The sequence below is a fragment of the Platalea leucorodia genome, assembly GCF_965183815.1.
Source record: "Platalea leucorodia genome assembly, chromosome: 7".
Classification (NCBI taxonomy): domain Eukaryota; kingdom Metazoa; phylum Chordata; class Aves; order Pelecaniformes; family Threskiornithidae; genus Platalea; species Platalea leucorodia.
In genome coordinates this window covers 62,067,143-62,093,718 of record NC_138829.1, presented here as the reverse complement: position 1 = coordinate 62,093,718, position 26,576 = coordinate 62,067,143, and the positions used below count along the sequence as shown (strand labels likewise).

General features: G+C 38.5%; 1 protein-coding gene across 3 annotated transcripts in view; it reads left to right on the top strand.

Moving 5' to 3' along the window:
- GALNT18 (polypeptide N-acetylgalactosaminyltransferase 18) overlaps positions 1–26,576 on the top strand; it is a 247,750-nt gene that overhangs the window by 111,517 nt on the left and 109,657 nt on the right. For all 3 annotated transcript variants that reach the window (XM_082318958.1, XM_082318956.1, XM_082318957.1), the window contains exons 3-4: positions 7,250–7,442; positions 19,939–20,105. In XM_082318958.1, the coding sequence (XP_082175084.1) occupies positions 7,250–7,442; positions 19,939–20,105 (360 nt within the window). The remainder of the gene's footprint in view (positions 1–7,249; positions 7,443–19,938; positions 20,106–26,576) is intronic.

The following is a 26,576-nucleotide window of genomic DNA, read 5'->3' as shown; positions in this document are numbered from 1 at the left end:
TCACTTCGATATTAGCTGCACTTCCATTAAAGTCAGTTCTTTGGGAACAAAACTAGGCTCTGACAAGGGGAATTAACTTAACTTGAATATTCAAAACACTAAAATTCACTTTTCAGCACAAAACAATATTAATGTTGACACCTTGTCAGCAGTTCTGTGATTTTTTAGGGGTGAGATAATACGTAAAATAACCTTTCTGAGGGAGCTGTCACTGCAACTTTAGATTTTTGTGTTCTGAGTATACTTTTCTCCATGGCTGATGCAGCGTTGCATCTTGGTGAGCTGCTTCTGCTGTTGCTTGTTGGCGTTTCATCATGCTGTACAAACAAGGAGGTAATGTTTTAATTTCAGAGGTTCATTCATCTGATAGAGGATTTATAGCAGTGTTCTGCATGGAATCAGCCTTCCAAGACAAGAATTGTCAGACTGTAATTATTAAGGATGCTGATAACGCGTTTGTATTAATTACAATAGACTTTGAAAGTGTGATCTTCCTCTGTGTATCTTCCTGTGTGACAAAATTTAGGTAAAGTTTTCACACTTCTAAAAACTGTATCAAGGCTCTATGACCCAATGCCAGTCTGAGAATTTTGCCTGTCGCATAGAATAGCCTCTGGCAAGAGGGTATAGAGGGTATAGATTGGCTAACAGATGAAGGGCACATGTAGAGGAAAAGGATGAAAGGATCCTTCCTTCCACAGAAAGCTGAAATGCAACTGCCTGCAGAAAGTCAAATATAGATTTTTTGGGAGCCAGAGTCTGAGGCCATTAGGCTTATGAAAAAGTCGGTACTTAAAATCCTGAAACAATTCCCAAAGTACCAGCAGAGACAGTCTAACACATAAAGTTGCTGTGAGCTTCTTCATGATTGTCTTAGGAATCTGAAGGCTGCTGAGGTTGTGTGAGAAATTAAGTTTCTTCAGTTTTTTTCAAACTATGGTACTCTTTCATAAAAGCATTTACTAGTTTATCCTGACTTCCCAAAAATCTGACTGCTGAACATCAGTGAGAGCTGAGGTTTATTTTGTCTTTAATGATAGTCTACTTAGATTCACGTCATGAGTCCACCTTGTAAGGTAAGGCATGGTTACCTCTTCAATCATTGCATGCTCCTTCCTTTCTAGGCTGGTAAATCAAAGTGTCAAGCACCGGAGAACTTGGAAGAGCACGTGATCAAAGCTTTTCTGCCCACATCCTGGCATCATTTCTAACTCATTTTTGTTTTGTGAGCAACCTGTTACACCTGAGTGTGTGTAGTTTTGCTCAATTACTGATGCTTTCTGCGTGTCTTTAGCTGACATAGGGGTATTTTTGCCGATAGGATATTTTTGCTGACTTACTGTCTACCCCTACTTGTTACTGGCACTTACTGAAATCGGTGTATAAGGTTACACTGCAGATTTTGTAACATGCTTCTAATACCATGGAAGGCATTTTCTCAATGGTAAAGCTTTGGTAAAGCTTTGATATGAAACATTGCTGCTTTTGTGAGTAGGCCTGCAGTCAAATGAGGGGTAGAACCAAAACAAATCTCATGGACCAGTAACAACAAACAACATGTCTCTGCAACTATTTTTGCAGCCCTTTTCTGGCTTGATCCTTTCTCTTAATTGTAAACCTGTTCATGGTAACTGTTCTTAGGAAGAAAAGTTGAAATCTGAATGAAGCTGAAAAATATGTGTATTTCTTAAGGAGTTTGAGAGGTTTTTATGGAGATAGAGCTAATGATGTCAGTGTGCTTTTCTGTTGAAGCCGGCTGTTTTGTTACTCCCATTGTTCTCTGCAGTGGTGGTCTGAAGAGAGTTACCTTTTTGAGGCTTGCAAGACGCATGTGAGTTTTTTACAAGACTTACTAGTTTATTATGCAGAACCAAATCCATTTAGTTATCGTAGTGTAACTATGTTACCAGAATTTCCCAGTTGTCATTAGAGATGAGCCTTTCTGCTGCCATTTTCTGTTGCATATTTTGATCTGGGTTCTTTACTTCAAGGCCTTGTGGTACTATTTGTAGAAATGGTTAATAATAGCTACGGAGGCTGTTCTTACATGATGAAACTTCAAGAAGAGACAGGCATGAGAAATAATGAAAAACATCACAAGAGAGTCAATTTAGCATCAGTCATAAACTGGAGAACAGTTATGCAATGTACAGCTTAGGAAAATAAATAAGAAAAAATAAAAGAGGGAAAAAAGTGTATTACTGGCAGCAGTTGATGGTCCAAATTAAGCAGCACAGAGGAGGATAACGCACGTGCAGTGCACTGACTTGGGAAGTACTGAACTCTTACTGTTCAGGGCTGTCTTTATGACCTCTTCTGTAAGCCAAGTAGTTGTTAACTGCAGATGCATATTGGAAGAGAGGACAGCTGATTTATTTTAAAGCTTAAAGGCTTCCATAGATGGATCATGATACAATACAAACAGCCACAGTGCCAATTATAGATTTAGATGCTAAATTGCTTTAAAAATTATTCCTTATAGATGCTTTAGTATCCTTGTGCCTTAGGTACCACTGAAATTAGATGAAATATGGCAATGTTCTTTACCCATTTAATCTGCTAAATGCCAACTGTTAATGCTATTACATGAGTTCATGAACTTATTAGTTAAAGCCGTCGGAAACTTGAAACAGCCACTGATGTTCTCATGGTCTTTCTTAAATCTTGATAAGGAAGTATGAACGGGCAGGATCAGCACTTGCATGGCAGATATGCAATAAATAGGCTGATGCAACAAAATTATACTGGTGACAAAACTGAGGACAGTCTTTCAAGAAAGGTCACTGCTAAACCTTTGCATAGCCAAGGCATCAGTGCTGTTAGAGGTGCCATTCGTGGTTCTGAAACAGAGATATGCATTTGTTGGGTAGAAAATATCCCCATGTAATTAAATAAATACATTATGCAAATGGTAATTCAATAATTATATTTTGCCAAGATGCTTGAAGACTACTACAATTACAGTTGGATACAGTGGTCTTAATTTCCTTCGTTTCACAACTTAAGAATGCTGTTGTAAATTAGGTGGTTGTCCTGTACTACCCTGGAAACAATTGCGTTTTCATGGTGGGCAGAACGATTCCTGTGCCATTATTAGCTGTTATCAAATGATGCTATAAATATGCTTGGTGGTAATAGAGAAAATCCTTTCCTGAATTCCTTGTTGTCTGATCATTTTTTTTATCCTGTTGTTCTTTGAGTACCAGTTGTATGAGTTGCCTTACAAAACCTGACAGAGAAAAATGTGTATTGAGAAAAACCTAACAAAGTAAGCATAGGTTATAAATAGATAACAAATGAAGGAAGGGAGAGGAAGGAAAGGGATACACTGGTACACTACAGCCGTTGAGATCAGTAAAAGGAAATGCATAACTTTTGATGGTCTTGTCTTTTCTTGTTGCTTCTAACACATTGCTTGTCTGCAGTTCCTTACTAATAGTAAGGGATAGATGTTTTGTTGTGTGTTTGTTTGCTGCTTGGTTGTACACCCTCTGAAGAAAGCAAGTATTTAATTTATTACCAACTAACACAAACATTTAATTATTAACTTGGGTATTAGGAAACGAAGACAACATGGGGCACCTCCTACTCCTGCCCTTGGTCTTCTCTCATTTTGTTGTTTCCTCTGTTCTTCTCTGTGCTGCTCCCTTGTACCCTTGTTCCCTTCCTTTTAATTTTCTGCCCTTTCTTAAATGTTTTTTTACAGAAGTGCCACCAGTTTCACTGCTGGGCTCAGCTTTGGATGAGTCTGTTAGGGAAGTGGCTATGTCTGGCACAGGGCAGCACCTGACCTTCTCCCACAGAGGCCACTCCTGCAGTCCTCTGCTACCCAAACCTTGCTATTTTTACCCAATATGCTAGAAAAGGTTATTGAAACCTGTGTGTGTGTTTCATTACAGGGGCAGTGTCAATGCAAGTTCATTCAAGCTTCAATTACTACTAAAAATATCTTTTATTATTAGGGGAGAATTGGTTTCATGTCATGTACAATCTGGATTTCAGCAGTGTCTTCTGATTTGGTGTCTAACTTATTCTATATAATAAGCAACAGAAAGAGGAGAGTGAATTTCTGTCTTGGAGGCTGCAGTCAGTGAAATCAAATGAAGCAATAGATTTATATGTTAATATTAATTGCATAACTAGTAAACATGATCCTGAAGGTGTGAGCTAAAGACACGCAGAAGGTTATGGAAAACAAGCTGTGAGGTTTTTTGACTCGGGTAGACAGTGTGTGACCAAGCCCATGCTGATGCCATGACCAGCCAGGCTTCTGGAAGGAGACTTCCTCAGCCCAGGTGCAGAGCCAGCTGACATCTGTGTGATTCATCTCTGGTACCAACTGATTTAATGGCAAAGTGTCAGTCTGCCAAGAGTAATACCAGCCTCATGTCTGTGTACAGTGCTGCTCTTCGCATGGTGTGAAAAGTTAACGTAGAGAAGACCCCGTGTTAACATTTGCAGCAACGTGCTGCGGGTGGTAAGCTTTCTTCCCACAGGAAAAATGGAACTGATCTTTCCTTTTTAGTAATAACTGAGCAGATAAATGTGCCTACCTTAGTATTGCTTCAGGCAGTACTACTTACTGGCTCACCTTTGAGCCTTAGCTTCCCATGATCATTCTGCAACTGCAGAAGCAAGTGGTAAGAAGAACTGGCTGTGAGACTTCAGGCCAAGATCTATTTTTCGAGACTAAGGCATAAAATATGCTTGTTGACTAGTCAAAAGGCAGCTGATAGTCTTACAATAATTGTTTCTATTTCTTGTGCGACACTGCCTGAATAAAGTCACTTCCCCCAAGGGTTCTCAGCCAAACAAAGGGAAGAAAGACTTTGCCGTCAGAGATGTGTGCTTAATTCCATTGATTTGAATTGTAATTGAAAGTTCTTGCTAATGTTTTTTCCTGTAGAACAACATATTGAAATAACATGTTTGCTTAGTATACAAAAAATGGCTGTGTTTGGCAAGTGGTTTATTAGAGCTTGTAAACTAAATTCACGGATGTCCATTGCTGGAGAATCTTAGTCTTGCAGATACAACCTGGATTACTGAGTGCTTTCTCAGTCAGAAAACAGCAAGAGATTCATAGATCACTTTGGGAAATACTCTTGCCCACAAAATGATTAGAAAAAATTCAGTAGCTGCCTGTGTGAGTGTGATTCTGTGACGGCAGTTGTTTCTGGGATGGCTCTTCATCCATGGAAAATTTTCCTTGGAACTGCCCATAGTTACAAATGCATATGCATGCACTATTCTTACCATCTTATTTTTATTCAGATGTCTTCATGCATTGGTGGGCTGTTTGCCTGTGGGTTGATCCTACAGTCTTCTGTCAAAAGTGTAATAGTAAAGATAAACGTTAAAACCTTCACGGAAAGTGTGCTTGATTTGGAGAAATCCAGACTAATGTAACACACAACAGGTTGAACAAATATTTGCATCATTTTCTTGATTAGCATGAATGTACATGTTCTTGAAAAGTGCTGAGCAACATTAATTTCTACTGGCCAGGATTAGGAACATACCTGATCTAAATCTCTCTTATGATGTAAAGATAGTTTGTGAGATTCTTTGTGTAAATTCAAGTTGGTTTTGTGGAGATCACATAGTTGCCAAACAACAGATAGAGATAACTGTGACTTTCCCCATTGCTGTGATTTTTTGGTCTAGTATTTAAAAACTATTCTGCCTTTCTCAAGTTAGGACCTTCTAAAATGATCTGAATTTATCAAGCTTTCTTAATTTCCATTGCAGAGTTGTATGCAAAGTCATAAGCTCCACTCTATCACATTTGTTGGTGTGGTAGCAGGGCCTGTCAGAGTAGTTTCCTTGTTTGACTGAGGGTTTAGCATGTTTTTCGTCTTTGAAGAACTGGAGCCAATTTCAGGATTCAGGCTGGGAGGCAGTACTTCGACAAGTAAAGAAACATTACATATTTACAGAGGTTGGAATGTAATGCAGGGAGTGTCATTAGTTTCCTGTCAGTATTGTCAGGGGAAAAAGGGAAACATCTCGAACAAATCAAACAACTTAATCTTCTCAATTTATGCTTTTGCATTTTTGGTTCTTTTTAGTACAAGATTAAAGGATGTGCTTCCTGGCATTCTTCGGGGGTCACGATTCTGGTAGTGTATACTACTAGCACATAAACTGTTCCCTTTAGGTGTTTCCTTGCAGCTAGCTTAAGCCAGCTGTCAGGTCTGTAGGTGACTGTGTGGGTACTTGGGTACTTTGATGACAAATCAGGGTCAAGTAAGGCATTTGATCTTTCTGTATTAGTGTATTGTATATCATAAAGTTTTTCCAGAGAGAGAGGGTTCTCTGGGTTAGATTGTGTGGTCACCTGAGTAAAGACTGAAGGGCTGGTTGGAGGGGTGAAATAGTGCTGTTACAGAGAGCCTTACAAGCCACTTTGAAAAGACTTCTTGAGCAACTAAATATTGAGAAAGAATGCTGTGATTTCACTGTACTGGAACTCTTCTTAAATTAAGTTCTAGGTATATCATTTCCCACCTTCTCTATTTGTTATAGCAGCCTGAGATATGGCCTTGTGGAACATAAGCATTTTATAATGACACAAATATTACAAAGTGACAATCCCAATAGCATCACTGCACATGCCTAAATATGGGCTACAAATTCAAATAGGCTGGATTGGTAAACTGGACCATAAAATTATTGTGTGACTGCAACTGGTTTCCTGTTTAAACCTGGATGTCAAGTGCAGTGAATTTTTTCTCTCTGTTGAATCTGTAGTTTCAAAGAACTTATTTTACATATAGACTTCAGCAGCCATTTTGTGTCTTCCATAGAGACTCTCTCTTCTCTTCTTTGGTCTTTGTTTTTCACCTTTAAAACTTCAGTCTTTTTCTAGCAAGATAATTCAGGCTGAAATTAAGTAGTTCATCTCTGTATATAAAATCAAAATAACATCCTTGTTGTCTGATAAGAATTCTTTTGAAATTTAATTAATTTAGATTTATCAGTCCTGGCCTTTAGTCTGATCATCATGAAAAAGAATTGTTAACTGTATTTTGAATATTAAATTTTGAGCCTTAGGTGCTAATAGTTACACTGCCACAAGAGGTATGTGGGGGCATGTTATGTGAAGACTTACAGGCTGCTGTAAGCCAGCAACATGTGCTGTTCTGTGTGGTGTTGTCCCTAAAGTTATGCTTTTTAATGTAACGTACCGTAGAGCCTGTTGAAATGAAAGTCTAAAATTGTTTCTTTTTGTCTTTGTCTTTTGTAGAAGCTCCACCAAAACTGGAAGAAAATCCTGCTGAAGCGTTCACTGACTCATCTCTCTTTGCTCACTGGGGCCAGGATCTCAGTCCTGAAAACAGACGTATCGCACTTAAACAATTCCAGTATTATGGCTACAATGCTTACCTAAGTGATCGCTTGCCACTGGACAGGCCCCTGCCTGACCTTAGGCCTAATGGGTAAGTGCTGTAGTATAACCTCACATTGTAGGTCCTCAGTTGTAGAGTCTGTTAGCTCTGCTCTTTTTCACCTGGAAGTCTTGTGTTGTGTGATCACATGGAAGGTAGGTTACATACGGTGGCCAGAATGAGTAATTTCTATCAAATATATGAAGGTTGGAAGTTTCAAATGTCTCCTGAAACACCAGAGTGCTCAAATTAAGTCCTATTAAAATCCCACTAAGTATCCATTAAAAGTTCTCCAAGATCCTTTGGAACCTTAATCTCACCTACAATTTACATTAGATAGCAAGTGTTTTACTGCTAAAAGAATAACCTTTTTATGTTAAATTTCAGTTTTATCACAAGATCTGACTAAGATAGGAAGAAAATAAGAACTGCTCTTTTTGAAAGCCCAGAACTGTCTGATAAAGATCAGTAAGCAGGTGAAACTGTTGAGCTCTAGTGGTGAAATACGCAATTTGGTCAAGCAGTGTGTACCAGCTAAAGCCTCCTTTACTGGGCTGTTCTCTGCTGGGAAGCATGCATGCCAGGCAGGGTAAATACGTCCACTGGTATTCTACAACGGCTTGGTGAGATGGATGGGACCAAGGGAGTGAACAACCTTCCTTTAGGTGCATTTGAGGCCTGTTCTGGTAGGGCCATCCACAGAGACAGTTAATGCTCAACATCTTTTCAGCCTTGGTGATACATCTGATCCTTTGAACAAACAGCAGCACTGGGGATGGGGAAATGGGTGGAGAGAGAACTGCTTTTTTGCAGCTTGTTAAAAAAAATAAATCTTTAAAATAAACATCATAGGTACTTACTGAATTGAACCAGTAACCGAGATGTGAAAGGCTTCTTAGTTCCTTGCCAATTCCAAAAGCAATCCAGATGTGATCTTATTCACTTACTTTAACCAAATGTTTTAATAGCTAAAGCAGTAAGGAGTACATTTTGCCCTGTATTAAGTTGTCTGATATTAACGAAAAGATGTGAACACCATTCCAGGCAACAGTTTAGCAATTTTATATATATTTGTGCTATATATTATTATATATCACATTTTAGAAATATTTATGTTGTGGAGTTGCTGAAATAATGACTTTAAGGAAATCAAGGTCCATACAATTATATTTGTATTTCGGTTAAATCAGTTTAGCGCTGTCTGTAGGGACAATTCTTTTTTTTTAATTGTAAACTAATTCAGAAGAAAAATAAATCTTCTGTAACTAAGAAGACATAAATGACAGAAATGTGTCTGTTCTTATATGTCTTCTGAAATGACTCTCCTGAGTGATTTCAATCTAAATTTTTTATAACTATGGATTTTAAAAATTAAAAAGACAGAGAAAATGAATGTTACTGTAGCTGAAAGAAATAAATTAGGGTTGGGATTTTAAAAGAAACTCCAGTTAGAAATGAATCATGATCCTAATTTCTGTGAAATTTTTGATCCTTAATTAACTACCTGCCAGAACCATGTTAGACATTACACTATGTTTGTGGATGCATGCATACAAATTAATGGCTTAGTAATGGTAGCTCAGGAAGATTCCCCCCTCCCCCCTTATCATGGTTCAGGAGCAAGTAGGACAAGGGGTAGGACAACATTGATAGGACAAGGGGTAATGGTTTTAAACTAAAAGAGGGTAGATTCAGACGGGATATAAGGAAGAAATTTTTTACAATGAGCGTAGTGAAACACTGGAATGGGTTGCCCAGAGAGGTGGTAGATTCCCCATCCTTGGAAACATTCAAGGCCAGGCTGGATGGGGCTCTGAGCAGCCTGGTCTAGTTGTTGATGTCCCTGCCAATTGCAGGGGGGATAGACTAGATGACCTTTAAAGGTCCCTTCCATCCCAAAGCATTCTATGATTCTAAGTAGGTAATCTGACACTGAAATGTAGTAAATTCTCATACTGAGGGAAATGAACAGTGTTGTCAGGTAGTACGTACAGTGTTTGCTGTATATATGGCATCTTGTGGAGCACAGAGCTAGAGGGTATTCTGAAAATCACGTTGCTGAAAAAAAATTCCTACTTCTGATATGCAAATTCTCATTTGTGTGAGAGCACAGGCATGGCTATTGTGGGAAAAAAAACCCTACCCTGCAAGAGTATCTTTTCCACTACAATAATAATTTTTTAGGATTCGTAGCACCTATTTTTAAAGCCAATTGGTTAGTCACTTCCAGAGTCTATATAGAGGTATTTAAATTATCCATGGGCAGATACTAGGCTCAAGCAGCACAGCATGAAAGCCAAGGACAGCTTGGTCTGAAGAGAGCACACAGCAAGTGGCATGGAGACTGAGTTAATCAACTTTGCTGGACCTTAGTCGGTTGTGGTATTCCTGTTCTGACTAGAAATGCACAGATACAAGAGAGGTTCTGGACAGTTAGCCTAGGTCTAACAAAGCTCATTAGCCTGGAGTTAGCAGTGGGTCTGCAAGAGTCAGCGTGACATTGGAATCCCAGCAAAGGCTTGTGGGCAGGTAGCTAAAGGAATGGAGTTCATATAGATGTGTCTGGGCTCAGTTGTGGTCTGTCATCTGTATTCACATAACCTGTCCTATGAAGTATAGGAAGTTAGAAGGATAACAGAAATACGTGTATAACCGAAGTCTAATGTAATTCATATATTGCTCGCCCAGTTGAGACTGGGAGAATGAAGTGATCTGCCAAGAGTGTGTGGTGTAAGTAGCCCCTTCTATATCATACTGGTATGACTCAGCCTTGACCTTCTTTCTGCCTGCAGTGCTCTGAGAATTCACATGAAAATAACTTAGCAGAGGAGCTCAACTCTTCTTTGCAAGGTTCTGCAGTGAGAAAGGCCACTCCACGTATATAATAACCCTGTATTATAGCATAGAGGATTTTCTAGGGTTGATACTGTCAACATTTAATGGAGGACAATTAGAGATTGCTGAGCTGCAACACATGTGGAGGAGAGAGCAAATATTTGGCCTTGCCCAGTCCTCCAGTATGGGTGGCATGCAGAGGTAGGAGACCACATTTAGTAGTTATGGCAGTGCACTCTGCCCAAGGCCCTGAACTCTGGCTTCTCTGGAAAAAAATGACCATCAGTCAGGTGGAAGCATCCAGCAGATTGCAGTTGGGTCAGGCTGTGGCAATTGTCACCCCTTGCAGTGGGACCTTCTCATGTTTTAGGTACTGCAGAGTGGTTTCTGACCCTCTGTACAGTGATGAGCCTCATGTCCTGTGATAAAACATTCAGAATTTGATTTCTTTTCACTGTGAATATTTGCACTAGCACAGTGGAGTCCCTGGCACAGTCCAAAATAATCTGTTGTAATACAGATTATAATAAATAAGTCCCCTGGATATCCCAGCCTCCTGAAGTAATCGTCACATTCTGAAGTAGGCTCTGGTTTTGCAATACTTAATAGACAGTACAAGCAGTATTGTGGGGTATTGCTTATACTGTCTCTCCCAAGGCCTCCATTTTCTCCTGCTGAAATTGAGTGCTCTGCTGTTTGCCACCTTTATGTGCATCTGTTAGCCCGTCACATATCTACATCTCAGACTAACAAATAACTACTGGCTCTAATGAGCTTGGAAGCATTGAGGAAGGCACTGTTGCCCTTACTGTGTGCAGGAACAGGATAATACTTCTGTGTTAGTTATAATTCTGTTATGCTTATTACTTTAAGTAGAGCAGGCAGTACCCACAAAGCTTGTTGTGAGTGAAATGTTGAACAAGCTCACACAGAAAGACATTATTAAAACTTAGGTCATTTAGGGATCCCAAGGCTGTGTACCAAATCTCCTTTTGACTGGATGTACCTAGGATTCTACTTTGTTGGCTTGTAAGTTTTTTTTTTGTTGCCTGATCCAGTGTGCTGAAGCACATGTGGGAAAGAGAGATGGCATTCTTCTTTGCTTATGTGATGAGAGACTGAGGGGTAGTGGAAAAAGAGGTGTGCAGCAGGACCCAGCAGAGGAACTGTTCTGCAGAATTTTGCTCCTGCACAGCCCATATGATATGAAGGAGCTGACCAGTAGGCATAAAGCAACTTTTTCAGTCAGTGTAACTGCAGCCAGCCAACCTTCTTTTGCATTGGTAAAAACAGTATTTGTATGAAGAAGCAAAGGCAGGAAGGGTGGAAGGGGAAAAGAAGCATTTCAAGCTCAGATGTTTTTTCTTCTTTGGAGGTTGCTAAATAGTATGGCATAGCATTTGGCTTGTAGCAGGTTTGCCCTTTTCCTAGCTGAGTCAGTGCTGTTTGGTGTCTACACAAGTGCAGAGGAGATGTTCTGTTTCCTGTGCAGAGAAAGGCTTTGGCCATTTTGTAAGTACTTCTTGTTTCAAACAGTTGACCAGTCCCAAATTTTATTACTTTGAGGCTCAGTTTGGCAAGGGACAATGGTAGAAGCCTTGAAGAGCAGCAGAATTAGGTTTGTGATAAAGTGGGCACAAACAGAGCAGGTGGGATATCCACTGAATGGAAATACAACTACAAGGGAGAAAAATGAAGCATCGGCTGGTTGAGGAGAGTGATGCGTTTTAGGAGAAAAGCTGTACATCTGTCCAAATGTCCAAAATGTCCATCAGTGTTGTGGTGGTATGTGCAGTCCTGGGTGTAGTGTGCAAGATGTCAGACTTCTATAAACCTGTAGGTTTTCCTTTATTAAAACTGATGTAAGAAAAACATGTGATCCCAACTTGTGAGGTTCAGGATGGGCATTTGCATGTTAGCTCTGCATCTCCCCAGAAGCCAGCTCCTACAGACTTGCATTCCATAAGCGTTTGCTTCCACATGTGTCCATGAAAACAGTTCTGTTTTGCTGGGCTTATGTTAGTTACGGATATGGCTCCATGTTCATTTCTGACTGAGTTCTTTGGTTTCTGCTCATGAAAGATAGCATAAATATTGCATGTTGTATGTGATGTTTCAAAGGAATCCTTTAAAAAGAGCGCAAAAGCCTGGTACTTTACCTGTTGTATTGTTTTGGACAGAAGTCCTAAAATTACCGAATTTTTCAGCATTCTTGTTAAATACCTAATGTTTAATTCTGTCATATTTCCTGATCTCATTTACTCATGTCTCTGTCTTTGATTCTTCTTGTCTCATTTTTGCCTGTCTTCAAACTGACTCATAGCAGCGGTGTGTACTGCCTGAGTGGCCACCCTCTGAGGTTCTGATCTGTGCTTCAGTTTGTCCTGTCTGAATGTGTCTCCTCAAATGGCTGCTCTAGAAGTATTTAATAGCACTAGCAGTGATACCAAATCATCTGCAGTCTCCAAGCTGCTGTAATAACCTAAGATAATAATGATGTATGCTTGTTGGTTTTGATCTTCCCCTTTAACTGAAAGAAGATGCGATGCGGTAGTCTGCACGCACGCTCTCTCTCGTTTTCTCTCTCTCTCTCAGTCTCTTATTAATGTGTCATAACATGTGAATGTTCTTCCACTTGGCGTACATTTACACTAAAACATATTCAGAATAATCCATAGCATAATACTGTGAGAGGCTAACAATTTTTGGCCAAATAGCTATACAGAATTCTTTTTATGTTCATCCAAAAATGAGTTTTACTGAGATCATCAACTCCCAGCTTACTGTTCTTATTGCTTCATTCAGCGAAAGGTCTTGGTTTTAAGTACCAAGAAGAAAATGGACCTTTATTGTATAATTTTATCGACATGAATAGCTTTTATTAAAAGGAGTGAGGAATCAATCTGTTACAATTAAATCTATGCTGTAAGATGCTTAGGAGACCAAGAGCTAATCACTCTTGTGTTACAATCTTGGAACTTATCTGCATATTTATCAAGTTCCATGCCTGTTATCTTTCCTTATTACAAATGTTTTGTTTGTTTCTAGGGATTGAGGCCAGGAGAAGAAAAAAAAAAAATTAGCCATGTTTGCTTATAGTTGTATGGTAATTCTATATTCAAATTCCTCACACGATTGTATGCCTGCCTTTGCTCCCTTGTAATAGAATATGATGACCACAAACAAAGATATCTGGGTTTGCAGCAGAAGTACTGTCTTGCTGGCTGTAGTTCTCTAATAATAGATAGTAATCCTCAGAGATCAGGAAAAAAGCCCTTTCTACATGTTGTTCAATGCCAGCCTTGTTAGCTTAGTTCAGTTAACACTTAAAATACTGATAATAGTGAAAGGAAAAATGAAGAATGATCACAAAATGAAATTATAAACATAAATTGTTGAGCTGGAATTCTTACAAGACTGAGTTCTTTTGCAAGAGTTTTAGTCCTATTTATTTCATTTATGCCAGAATGGGATTTTTTTCTTCCCATCTTGAACTTCCATTTACCATTTTGGCTGATGACAAAATGTTACCAGCTCTTGAAGACAGTATAATTCTGTTTCTGCTTGTGCTTCTGAGAAATTCTCATTCTGTTGGAAGTAAAGCTCCCTCCCACGTATGTTCTTAAACAATACCTTAAGCCCAAATGTTTTAGTAATATGCTTTATTGCATCCTGTGTTTTAAAAAAAACCATGGAATAGACGACATAATTTAGTGATTAGAACAAAAAACGTGTTCTGTTGCCATTGTTGGCTGCAATACCCATGTAACTCTTGGTGAAAGGTTCTCAAACATTGCAGAAAATAATTCTTTTTCATAATTTATATACATATTTGTAGAAGGTCTCAGAGATGAGTTATTAATACAGGAAATCATTCTTGCTTTGTTGTTCTTACTGCATAGTTATGCTGAACTAATTTTAATGTGACTGACTAAATTGTCTTATCACAATGCGTGTATTCTAGAGGAATATAATTTTCTCGTGGACAAATATTTAAAAGAAGATTCGCAATATATGCTGTCCTCCATTTACCAGAGTTGTGCTTGAAATAGAACACCAGGAGTTTCTCTAAATTTCTGGTAACCATGACAACTGTTACTTTAGTGTTATTAGCCCAATGTAATTTAGCAGACTAGGTTGCTAGAGGTAATTTTTTTAGCTGTATTGGGATGATACTTGTTATTGTACTTCTAAATAATATTTAGAATTTATATTTAAAAATCACTTAGTCATAATACTGAAATATGCTCTATACTTTGTGGATTTGTTTTTTTAGCAAAAGCCTCCCTTTGCAGAGGGGCAGGTTAGAGGTCTTGTCGGAGGCCCCTGGATGAGTCGGAGGCAGAGCTGTCATTGAAACTTGTATGTTGCTGGTTGCCACACAACCGTTCAATTCTTAGGGCTTAATGGATCTAAGATTTTGATCCATACAATTTCCTCCCTTTTTCCCTCTTCGGCGTATGTTTTATACACACATACATGCACCCTTTCTTTGTGGCTATTTCTTGTTCATTCCTCGAATTATGGAATTTCATTCCTCATAAAACTTGGCGTAAAGAGGAAGACAGACATACTTGTGTAACTGCACAAGTGCTCTGCATTCTGTGCATGATCTGAGGTATGTGGGTTTAATTCTGATTTGTTTAAATAAAAAAAGTAGGTAATTTTTATTGTCATCATCTGATATGAAAAACAATGTATGCAGGAAAATGCATTTTTTCAAAACTCTACACAAATTGAAAAAGAAGTGAATTCAAGCTGGAAGTAAAGATGATAAATTGAGTCTGAATGGAAAAACAAAAACATGAACTCAATTTAGGAATGTACCCTCACTGAAAAAGAATCCATTTGAAAAGACTAAAGAAATTAGACACAACGGGAGCCTAATTCTATTCTCTCGTATTGTATGTAGTTATCTTTTAATGTATGGTGGAGCAAAAAGGGAGTCAAATGACATTTGCAGCTTTAAACGCTTTGCTCTTGTCTTGCACAAGGTGCCAGACAATGGAAAATCTTGTCCAGTGTGATCTAATTTGAAAAGATGTAAATGAATGCAGGTAGGAAAAACAATACAAGTAATTTCCTTTAAATGGATGGAAGAGATGTCAGAAGCTTAAATTTTGTTTGAACGTTTCAGTTTATGCATGGATTTATGGTAGAGCAGCAGTGTTTGGGGGGCTGGTTTTGTCATCTGGAACATTTTTGGAATATAGTTTGTCACTAATTTCTTATAAAAGTATATTTTACATATATCTCAACCTTAGTTTAATTAACAGAGGAGAAAAAAACCACAGTTTTTAAGGAAGCATCTTCTTTGAACTATTTTCAGTGTATTTTCATTGCCACTTAAAATACTTTCCAAAATCACTGTGTTGCTCTTTATCTGGTAGGTGATATATCTTACCATTTTTGCTAGAGTTTCGTTGTACATTGGTATGGCTGAGGATAAGAAATATTACTATGCTTAAGCTAGACAGCTAAAAGATAGATTGGCTGTAGCTTTGTTTGCTGGACCATTTTACATCTTTATGCATTTTGGCTGCGAGTGAATCACTAAAATAACAAACTTTGTAGGTTCTTTACAGGCTAATACTGAAAATTATTTCACTATATTTAAGCCTGTAAACTAGTTCATAGTCCATTTGAAGTCCAGTTTTCAAAACTTGGATGAAATTTCAATGATTACATCAAACAGAAATGTGCTAGCTTTATAAAGATGTATAGGAGACTAGAATTTTATTAGTAATTTCTCATTATGCCCGTGCAAACTTTTACATCTAACTTGCATATAAGAGATGACATCCACAAAGTAATAGTGTCCAGATTGCATACGGAATTTTTTTTGTCAATGCAGAATGGCATGCATATGCACACACACCATGTGCCGTGAACAGGTCTGTTCTCCAAGGAGCTGGATCTGTAATGGTCTTAGTATCTTTGGAAAATTGTGAGGGCTACTATTTAAAAATTGTAGTGTGGTCATAAGTTCAGGGGCCTCCCAGACACTTTGAGCCTGAAATATACACCTTAAAAATCTTATTTTCAGGTGCCACTTAACCCTGGTGGCACCTAAAATTCACATTTGCCAAAGATTCACCTCAGATTTGACAGTGCTGAGCCCAAGTCAATTTGTGCCTGCTTCACCTACTCAGTCATCTATGCAGTGTTTTTAGGCAGTGCTGTAAGAGACGGCTCGCCACAGAAGATGACCTTTCTTTAATGAATTATTTCAGAGGTTAAAATACTCCCTCTAGGGTACAGGGGGCAGGTGTGGAGAACTATCTTTTCTCCTTAAGAAGATTTGAAAGCTTACGTGTGTATATAGAGTTGGGACTGTTTAGCCTAGAGAAGAGGAAGCTCAGGGGGGATGTCATCAATGTATATCAATATCTGAGGGGAGGCTGCAAAGAGGACAGAACCAGGCTCTTTTCAGTTGGTGCCAGTGACGGGACCAGAGGCAATGAGCACAAACTGAAACACTTTTTTACTGTGAGGGTGACTGAGCACTGGCACAGGTTGCCCGTGGAGGTTGTAGAGTCTCCATCCCTGGAGATACCAAAAAACTGCCTGGATAGGGTCCTGAGAAGCCGGCTCTAAGTGACCCTGCTTGAGCAGGGGGTTGGACAGGATGACCTCCGGAGGTCTGTTCCAACCTCAGCCATTCTGTGGTTCTGTATTGCTTCCCAATAAAGTGACCTGACACGTGATTTGCAGGCTCTATGAAGGTGCCTTTATTCCTTCAGCCAAAGCAGCACTTCTTAAATGAAAACAATAAATATTAGCTTGCAAAAGAAAGAAAAAAGTGATCACAAGAGTTACTGTGTCGTTATAACCTAGAAGATCAGATATAGCCATAAAGAGTGAAGTCCAGGGTTTAAAATGCACGAACATCCATTGGAACGGGTATTGCAATGGATGTTCTCCAAGGAATTTGCACTAAACATGAGGCTAGGGGGACTTACTCTTGATATCACTCCAACTCAGCGTACATTTAATTGCTCCACAGAAAGTGGAATCGCTCTGAAAAGGGGGACTGAAAATAATCACACTGAGCTGGCAAGTAGTTAGATAGCTCTCTGGGGGTGGAGATCAGAGAAGATTGAACTGATGCTCCTTCTGTCCTGGTTGAAGGTTTTAACTCCTGAACTACTGGCTAAAAGAGAAAACCAGTGCTGCCTTGCATTAGTTGTCTTCTGGAAGAAAAGGCAGCTCCCTCTGCCTCTTGTTGTAGTGTTTTATTTTGAATAAAAAACACTCAGGTTCTTATCTCTACGGAAGTACCTATGGCTCTGATTAATTCAGAGGGTCCACAGTGCTTCATGAAGAAAGCTTCTCCTTTCCTGTCTTGTATGTGTGCTTCTGAGCAGCTATGTACTTTACAAGTTATATATCACTCTGCCGAAAGATGCAATATTTAGATTTCCTTTATTAATCTATTGATAAGTCCTTTTTAGAAAATCTTGATTGCCAGCAAAACTCACTGAAACCAGTAAGAATCATGACTGCACCTGCTTTTAAAGGCCAGATATAGAGGATGTCCAAATGTAAGCCTTAATGAGAATCTGATTTTCAGAGTAGTGAAATTTTATTACAAGTCATCTTTAATGAATTGACATTCACTTTAAAGGAAAAAAAGGGGGGGGGGCAATTGATTATAAATGACACTGACACTTATACAAGCTGTTTTTATATTTGGTCTGCTGTCCAGTGTTAGTCACAAAAAAAGTGACATGCTGTTAGCTCTCCTGAAAGCTTCAAAGAAAACTTTTCAGTCTGATGTTTAAAGCTGAAGGCCCTCTTACCAGTGAAAACAGGGGACTAACACACCAGTAGAAATACAAGCTAATTTTAGAATGTAAGTTTTGATTAGCTATGCTGCCAAAAGATCGAGCTACAAGTGGAAATTGGTAAATCCAAACACCATTTTAATTGTTTCTCTCTTGTATTGATTAAAAAGCTGTGGATCTCTGTGAACAGGTTTCTTACTTGTTTCTGAAAGATGAATGAACCAGCTTATTAAAACATGTAGTGTAAAACTTTTAAGACTAAAACTGTTGTCGCTACTTTTTCAAGACCGTGGTTTCTGTTTTGCATGCCTATATAATTCTTTCACATGGAGACAGAGAGAAAAGTACCTAAAATATTAAATAACTTCTTTAATGTGATTTCCATCAGTTTCAAACTAATGACTGAATTGAGAAAATTGGTTGACCAGCTGAATTTTGAATATTATGTGTATCTCAGTGGTTTTGGATGTCATGTGTCCTGTGCACTGACTCTTGTCAGAAGTTTTAAAAACATACACGTAAATTCATCATCTGGATTGAACTTAATTTTTGTGCAACATCCAGCATGTGATGAGGAATGCTTTTGCGATACTTCTCTGTATTTATTTACTATATAGATTAAAATACAAAATTGAAAAAAATGCTATGCTTTCTCTTAGAACTGAAGAACAAATTTAGTTAAGGAGTCATATTCAAGCGTGATTTAAAAATTCTGAATCCATCCATGCTTTCTGTATGCTAAACATCAGCTGTTAGTAACGCTTTCCACAGCTGCCAGGAGTTCCTGGATGTAGTGAATCTAGGCACGTTGAGAGAAGATAGCCACTTCAGTGTTGTCAGGAGGCAGAGGAGAGTATTAACATCAATCATTTCCATCTACAGAGCCTATTTAGAAATGATGCCTGGGTCAGCTTGTGGCCTAATTTCATCCTAGTAAATACTTTCAGATCTGAGAAAAAGTTAGAATTAACTGTTGTTCAGAAACATTTCATTAAAATACTGAAAGTTTCAGAAAAAAAAGTAAAGTACTTTTACTTAATTAACTTGTGGCTTTATTAAAAAAGCAAACAGTTTAAAAGATAGAAACTGGTAAAAGGGCTTTCTATTCTTCATAACATTACAAAATTTGAATCCTTTTTGAAATGAAGGAGGAAAAAAACAATAAAACATTAAGGAACTTTGAAGTTGTGGGCAACATTTCCATACTGCTGTTTGCATAAGCAAATTGAAATGTGGCTAAAATATATATTTTTTTTAAAAGCACAGGAAAATCCACCAGATACTTGTCAGTGTTCATCATTCTGATTAAACCTCTTGACTGAGCTTACAGATAAGTTTTCCATCCTTGTACCTGTTTTTCTGCCTACACTGTCTGTCTTAGCTTTTGTAGCAGGATGTTCTTTGGAGCTGGATCTTTTGCTGTGTTATTATTGAGTTGAGAAGGAAGCCCCTGATTTTGACTGAGATAGATGGTAGATTCTGTAGCAAAAATAATTAACGTGGCTATTAAGAAGATGCTTTTTAAAGTAAGGGGCTAGCTCTGTTTATTCCTGTCTGCACTGTCCAGAAAGACATTGTGAACAACTGCTGTTGGAAGCTGCATTTAAACAAGAGTTTGCATTTGGTTTGCAAACTAATTTTAAATGTTTTGGGCCTTGGGTGGAAAAGTGAGCTCACTCTAGGCCTTGGTTGCACAGGCAGATTCAGGAGACTGTTTTCAGGGATTCCTTTTTTTAGATAATCATCTGGTTCTTGCCCATATGCGCCCTGAACAGGTATGGGGACCTTCTGATCCATGTCTACTAAAGCTCTCTTATCATTCTTACGGCTGGGGATAGATTTCTATGAAACAATTTGTGTTGACGTTGTGACTTCCAACAGTTTTTTTGTTTTGTTTTGTTTTGTTTTTTTTCTTTTTTCTTCAGGTGCAGAAACCTTACATTTCCCGACAGGCTTCCTGAGGTCAGCATTGTATTCATATTTGTTAATGAAGCTCTCTCGGTGATTCTGCGCTCCATTCGTTCAGCCATTGACCGGACTCCTGCTCACCTGCTCAAAGAGATTATTTTAGTTGATGATAACAGTAATAATGGTAAGAGATTTTGTTTCTCTGTCCGCCCCCCAGGTTGGATCATACATGATAATCCTTGAATTCTGGCTCTTGCTCTTCCCATTCACATTTCAAGTGTTTCTATACGGTTAAGGTGTCTGGTAAGCAGAACTTTGAGTGTAACAATAGATTAGAGATGTAAGAAGTTTTACTCTTAGTACTTTAGAATGTTTTCAAGCCTCTCGGCTTTCTGTGCTCTTCCTTTTTCAGTTGTATGATTGCATGTGCATAGTCACTTTCTCTTTTGTATAAAACATCTTTCTGTGTTTCTTACACATCTCCTTTAGATTTCCAGTTCTCCTTTCCTCATTGGCAGCATTTACCTTGCTGCTTTTTAACTGTATGTACTCAGATTTTGCTCTCCATGCTCTGAAGGACTGGACTGCCCGTGTCTGATTGCTCAGTGCTTGCCTAGGTGTTTTTACAAGTCTTATTTTCTGGCAACTTTAGCAATGAAATTTTAATAAGCACAGGATGCTGAACTTAAAGAAAAATTTTGCTCTGCTGGAGGGTTAATTCTGAACTCCTAAAATACAAGGCAAATCTGAATTTATCCCGTTGAAGAAAAATGCTGAACAAAGGGCTTCTCCTATACTTGCCATCATTACAGCTGTAGCTAGATCCTGTGACTCACTGCTGATCATAAATGTATGTCAGATTTGTACAGAAAAGAAACTTATTGGGAAGCAAGTAAATAAGTTCCCCACCCCAGGCTATGCACTTCATCATCTCCTCTTCTCCTGACTATCAATGAAGGAAAAAGTAAAATCCTGACTCTTTAAAGTATACACAAAACCTGACAACTTGATGTAGTCTTATGTCAAATCTAATTCCAATTCCAGTGAATAATACTATGTTTAGAGTTACCTAGGGCTGACCAAGCTTTCCTTGAAACACCTACTCATGGAACAGTGTGGGTAAATTGCCATGCAGGATTTATGCATTGTTATTCTTAGTTGATGGCACAATTTATGATGTAACAATGCAATGAAGTGAAAGAAAAATCACATGAAACAGTAAACTATGAGCAAAACAAAACCAAAACCAAATCCAAAATCAACATGCATGCGCACACATACACACACACACATAAGTGATTCAGAAACATCTTGTGAACTGAGGTAGACTTTTGATTTGCTTCAGCATGTAGTTCAGTCATTTGACATGGTTTTACTGATGCACTCTTGCTGGCCTTCATTTTTGCCTACTCCCTCGTGCAATACATGGCAGTTTGATAGGGTAAAAAAAAAAAATGAAATACAACTTTGATCGGTGGACTTGGGCTCTGGAATGTGTTTGTAGAAATTCATTCCTGCATCTTTCAGACAGGTACAGTTAATGTGATGCCAGGGCCTCAATGAATCTGAATGGCTATTGGTGCTGCAGGGCCTGAGGCCTTTGGACGTGGAGGAACTGGCCACAGGGCAGCCATAGAAGAAGAAAAATAATCTGGCTGAAAAAAGGGATTTCTAGAGTTCGAGTCTGATTTTCTATACTTTACAGGCAGTTATTCCAGTGGGCACATTGCAGAGCAATGTCAGAAACATCAGTGTTTCTGAGAGCCTGTCATCACTGTGACGAGTTCACTAACACATACACTTTGCACTCTGCTCTGTGGGCTTGTCAAAATTATTCTTTTTCATTATTTCTTACCTGAAATAGATAAGAAATCACAGGAACCATTTAATCTTTCAGGAAGACCGTGTTCAGCCACATCTTGTGGTAGTACCGGTAGGGGTACTATACAGTATCATATTTTTATAGTTGGCTGTGCCTTTTATTCAGGCTTGCCTTTCTTACCCTCCAGTGCCTTAAATCCTTAGGTTCTTGGCCCCAAACAGGAGGACAGAAATTGAGAGGAAGGTAACCTTTGGTTTGGCTGTCTTGGCTTGGTGTTACATGTCATTCTGTACAAAATCACACTGTGCAGAGTGATACTTAGTCTCCTAGAAAAATTCAACTCTCTCCAGGATTTTCTGCTACTCCTCTAAACCTTTCTCTGCCATCTCTTCCCTGCAGTAGTAAATTAGATTCCTACAGTCCTCTTTATCCCATAACGTATGCTGAAGAACTGGTAATAGGCATCCATTTGGAGAGGATGGATGTTTGGTAGGAAAGGGAGCGATTGTAAAGATGATTTATCGACTTTTCTATTATTAGTTTAAATCCTGAAATATTTATTTTACAATTTACTTTTGCTTTTACAATGTTCTATTTTCAATTTTTTTCTCCCTTCTAGCATTGCTGAAACTAATCCTTTATATTTAGTGTCATTCTGTGGTTTTGTTAGTAGCTCTTTAGCTTGCAATTGTTGCTGCTGGTAAGAAAGTGGGTTGCTCTGGGTTTCCCTGTAATGTTACCTGAGGGGGGCAAAAGCTTGCTTTGTGCTTGCATCTGGCTCCAGACTCTGCTTCTCACAGACACCTGTCAGAATCCTAATTATAAGCGGTATGTATACTGTCATGCTTTCGTTGGGGATGGCAACTTTTATAACTCGATGTAAGATTTTTTTCTGTGATGCCACAGCCATGGATTTCACAGGCAAGAAATATCGCACTATGGGAAGTGACTAGAAAGAAAAAGTGAGAACAGAGATCGGGCAGGGTGTAAAGGAACACGTTTTTTATGTTGAGTGTCTTGTGCTATTTGATTGGATTCACATAGCATAGTGGTTTAAAATAAAAGCAGATACAATGAATGGCACTAAAGGAGGGCACCAAAATTTTCTGCTTCTGAGGGGAAGCAATATACTGGTAAACTGTGTAAATTCTTGCTGTGGGCCAAATTCGGAAACTAGTAATGAACAGCTGAATTCACCCCTAATTTCAGTAGATCTCTGTTTCAGAAAAGAGCAGTGGGAGAACTCATTGCTTGTTAAAATTCCAGCAGGCTGATTTCAGAAACCATATATTCAAGTGTACAGCCAAAGTCTATACATTTGTCTGGAACAATATAAGCTAAGGTATTTTATTTCATGCACTTCAGGGTATGTCAAGCAAATTATCTATGACTTTCTCTAAACCTTAGTAGAGTTTTTCTAGTTCCCAATTACGTTTCAGGAGACCTCAATTAATCTCTTTTGAAGTTTCCCTTTTTTTAAACAAATGTTTCAAGTTAGGAAACTGTGAAAATGCCAGTGCGTGCCATTTAGAAGCAGAAAATAGATTTAACAGGTCCCAAAATTTTGATCTTTTATTTTAATAAAGCTGTTTGCATGGCCTAATGTGTGTATTTCACTGTACTGTCTTTTCCAGTGGAATTCTGATAAGCATAACACTGAGATGTTTCATATATGCTGTTATGTACATTAGTATTAAAATTTAATTTAATTGAAGGTTAAAAAAAAGTGCATTTCAGTGACTGCCTGTGTGCTTGTATAATGAGAACAAAAGATGTATTAAAGAAACAAACCAAATATCAGTGGTGTTCATTTGGGTCTCATTCGCATTGGTGTGAAATAGAGCTACTGCACGGATTTCAGCTGTTTTACTGTAGTTTTAAGTGCTGTCTGTCAGATCAGAATCTTTCCCATCCTCCTCAGGAACGGTGTTTACTTTTCAGAGATAATACACTCATTAGTTTATAATTTGGCAATAAAATAATTTGTTCATTTTTGCCTTCAGAAGTAGCAGAGTTTTCCAGCTGACTCAATGCAATTGAGGGGAGGGATTTGCAGAGAAGAGGCTTTAAAAAAACTTTAAGTGACCATGCCCACAACTGCTGATAGTTAATTAGACCTCAGAAATGTTTTTAGAAAAAGCATTGCCTGAGCTGGAGACTGCTGGAATAGTGTTTCATTCACTCTCTGGCTTGTTGCATCCTGCCCTCTGGGGAAAGGGTGGTGACCTTCTGTGCCACTGGAGTCCTGTCTTGGCTTTTGAGTCTTTTTGCTGGCATTGAGCCCTGCTCCATTATGAAGCACCTCTTGAAGATATTTTAAGATGATTTGAAATCCCTCGAAAAAATGAGCCGTGATGTGTTCAGCTTCATGGGGAGGCAGTATGCATTAAAGTGGCCAGAGTATGCTTTACAAAATTTTATATTATAGCAATAATTACCATCCTCTATGACATTTTTTCGTATTAAAGTTAATAATAAATGTTGCAACAGAGGCTCAAATTTCATAAGTTTTTTTCCTTTTTCTGTGAATCATTACTTACAAATGAAATGTTCTAACATGTTCAGTTTAACGATTCTCATTTTGTCCTGAGATTTCCATGAATACAGCTATTGAATTGCAGTAATAACGCTGGATATCACAGGATGCTAATTTTATGACTTGCAGTGTTGAAGAGAATTAGCACAGAATGGTAGAAAGTGGGTCAGATGCAACTGTATCACCTTTGAGAAATTTTCAACATTGTCCTTATAACACTGAATAAAAAGCTTTTCAAAAAGCAGCCAGAGCTTTTCATTAGAAAGGTATATTTCTTCTTTGGTTATTTTTAAGAGATATTTGGGAATAGAAGATTGTCTGTTTTTCTTTTTCTTTACAAAAGCAGTGATGAATAAACCTCAAAAGTACTGTTCAAATGCTACATTTCATAGTACAGCATAATTTGAAGATGGCTTACTTGTAGACCAGACAACTATGAATGTTGATTTTAAAAACTTATTAATAACAATCTCCTAGGGAAGACGTTAGGACTTGCTGTCCTTCTGTTTGGCTTCTTGCTCTTCTTTTACCTCAATGCCAGCAAAATTCAAAGGCAAATAAAAACATTTAAAAACAAGGGAAAAGCCGAACTTTATTCAAATCTGCATTCACTTTTGGGCCATGGTTTAAGCATTGTGAAGGCTTTGCTTTATCTGCCTGGATTTATTCCCCCCATTAGTTAAAGGTCTTGATGCTGAAATCCTTATTATTGCACAGTCTTTACACAAGCAAACTTTCAGTAGTGTTGGTAGGGATTTACATGAACAAGGGCTGTGTAATGCTAGTTAGGAATCAGATGCTAGAAATCATATATTTTATGTATAGACCAGGAGATCTGTACCTGTTGTAGATTTGAGAACAACATTACCTGTTGTGAGAAACTATGCATTTTACTTGCATAGTAACATTTAGCACTGAAACTTGAATAAATGAAGACAATTCTTTGAGCATATGTTTACTGCTACATGTTCTGTGCTGTTGGTAGGACTGCAATGAGGTGTGTCTTGGCTTGTGTGCCAGCTACTGTAGATGCATCTGAAAATATGTAAGAAGAAAATAACCAGAAGCAAAACATAGACCGCTGGCCATCTGTTTCAGCAGGCAGCAGAAGTTAGCAGAATGAGAATGTTGTTCTTATTCTGAGGTGTGAGAGAGTAGAACATGTGGACACTGATTCATGTCCCAACGATGACTGGCCATGCAGCTCAAAACTCTTGTGGAAAAAAATTAAGAACCACTAATATAAATGGACTGTGAGATTTTTATAAGGACAGCAGGTCCTGAAGATGATGTTCTAGAGTGGCTGCAGACTGCCCTCTCCTCTTACTTGTCAGTCCTTGTGACATTGTATTTTATTCCTGCTTTAAAGGGAAGAGGTTGTGGAGTAGGATATCAAAAGGAAGCGAGCAACAGAGCAGAAAAGAGAGGGACACTGCTGATGAAGGCGGCTATCTGTCCCAACTATTCTTGCCCCTCTTTTGCTTTGATTTATCACTCTTCACACATTTTTCTCTTCCTGTGTTCGTTCCTTCTTTTTTCATCCAGGGGTGGCCTATATCCTTGTTTTTTATTACCTCAGTCCACTTGCCTTTTCCTCATTCCACTCTGGCAGTCTGCTCTTTTCAGATGTTCACTTTGTCACACCCATTCCGTACACTTCATCTTTCTTTATATGAGCTTGTATCCTTCAGTCAGAGTCTCCATTTTCCATGTTCTCAAATTCCGGTGTACCCACTCCTCTTATCTTCTCCTTATCTCCTTCACCCCAGTATTTGCTGCTTTTTCTCACAGACCGCACTCCTCTATTTTTCCCATCTCATCATTCCGCTTCCCCCTGCCTTTAGCCACATCAATTAAACTCCTGCCTGACTCATCCACCCATCCACCCATCCATCCATCCCTCTCCCTCCCTTCCTCCTCCCCTCAGCGGTATTCTGTTTCTTCCTTCGTGGCATGTTTTTATCATTCTCCCATTTTCCTCCTTTTTCTCTCTGACACCTCCTTTTCAGGTATGTTTTTCCATTTTCTTTTGCTTTCATTTAAAAACAATTGCGTTGTATTCTTTCAGGTCAGTGTTTCTAACTCTCCCATATCTGAACTCCAGACTGCGTCAGCATTGTAATTATAGTTGTATGAAAGCTGTTTGATAGCCAGCATGCAGTTTGCTTGGTTTTGTAATGTGGGCTGTTACATTCTCCATTCTTTATAACTGATGCGGAAGGTCCTTAGCTTTTGTTTTCTAGAAGGTTAGAGAAGCTCCAGTGCTGTGAGAGTGAGCTAGGGCTACAGGACCACTT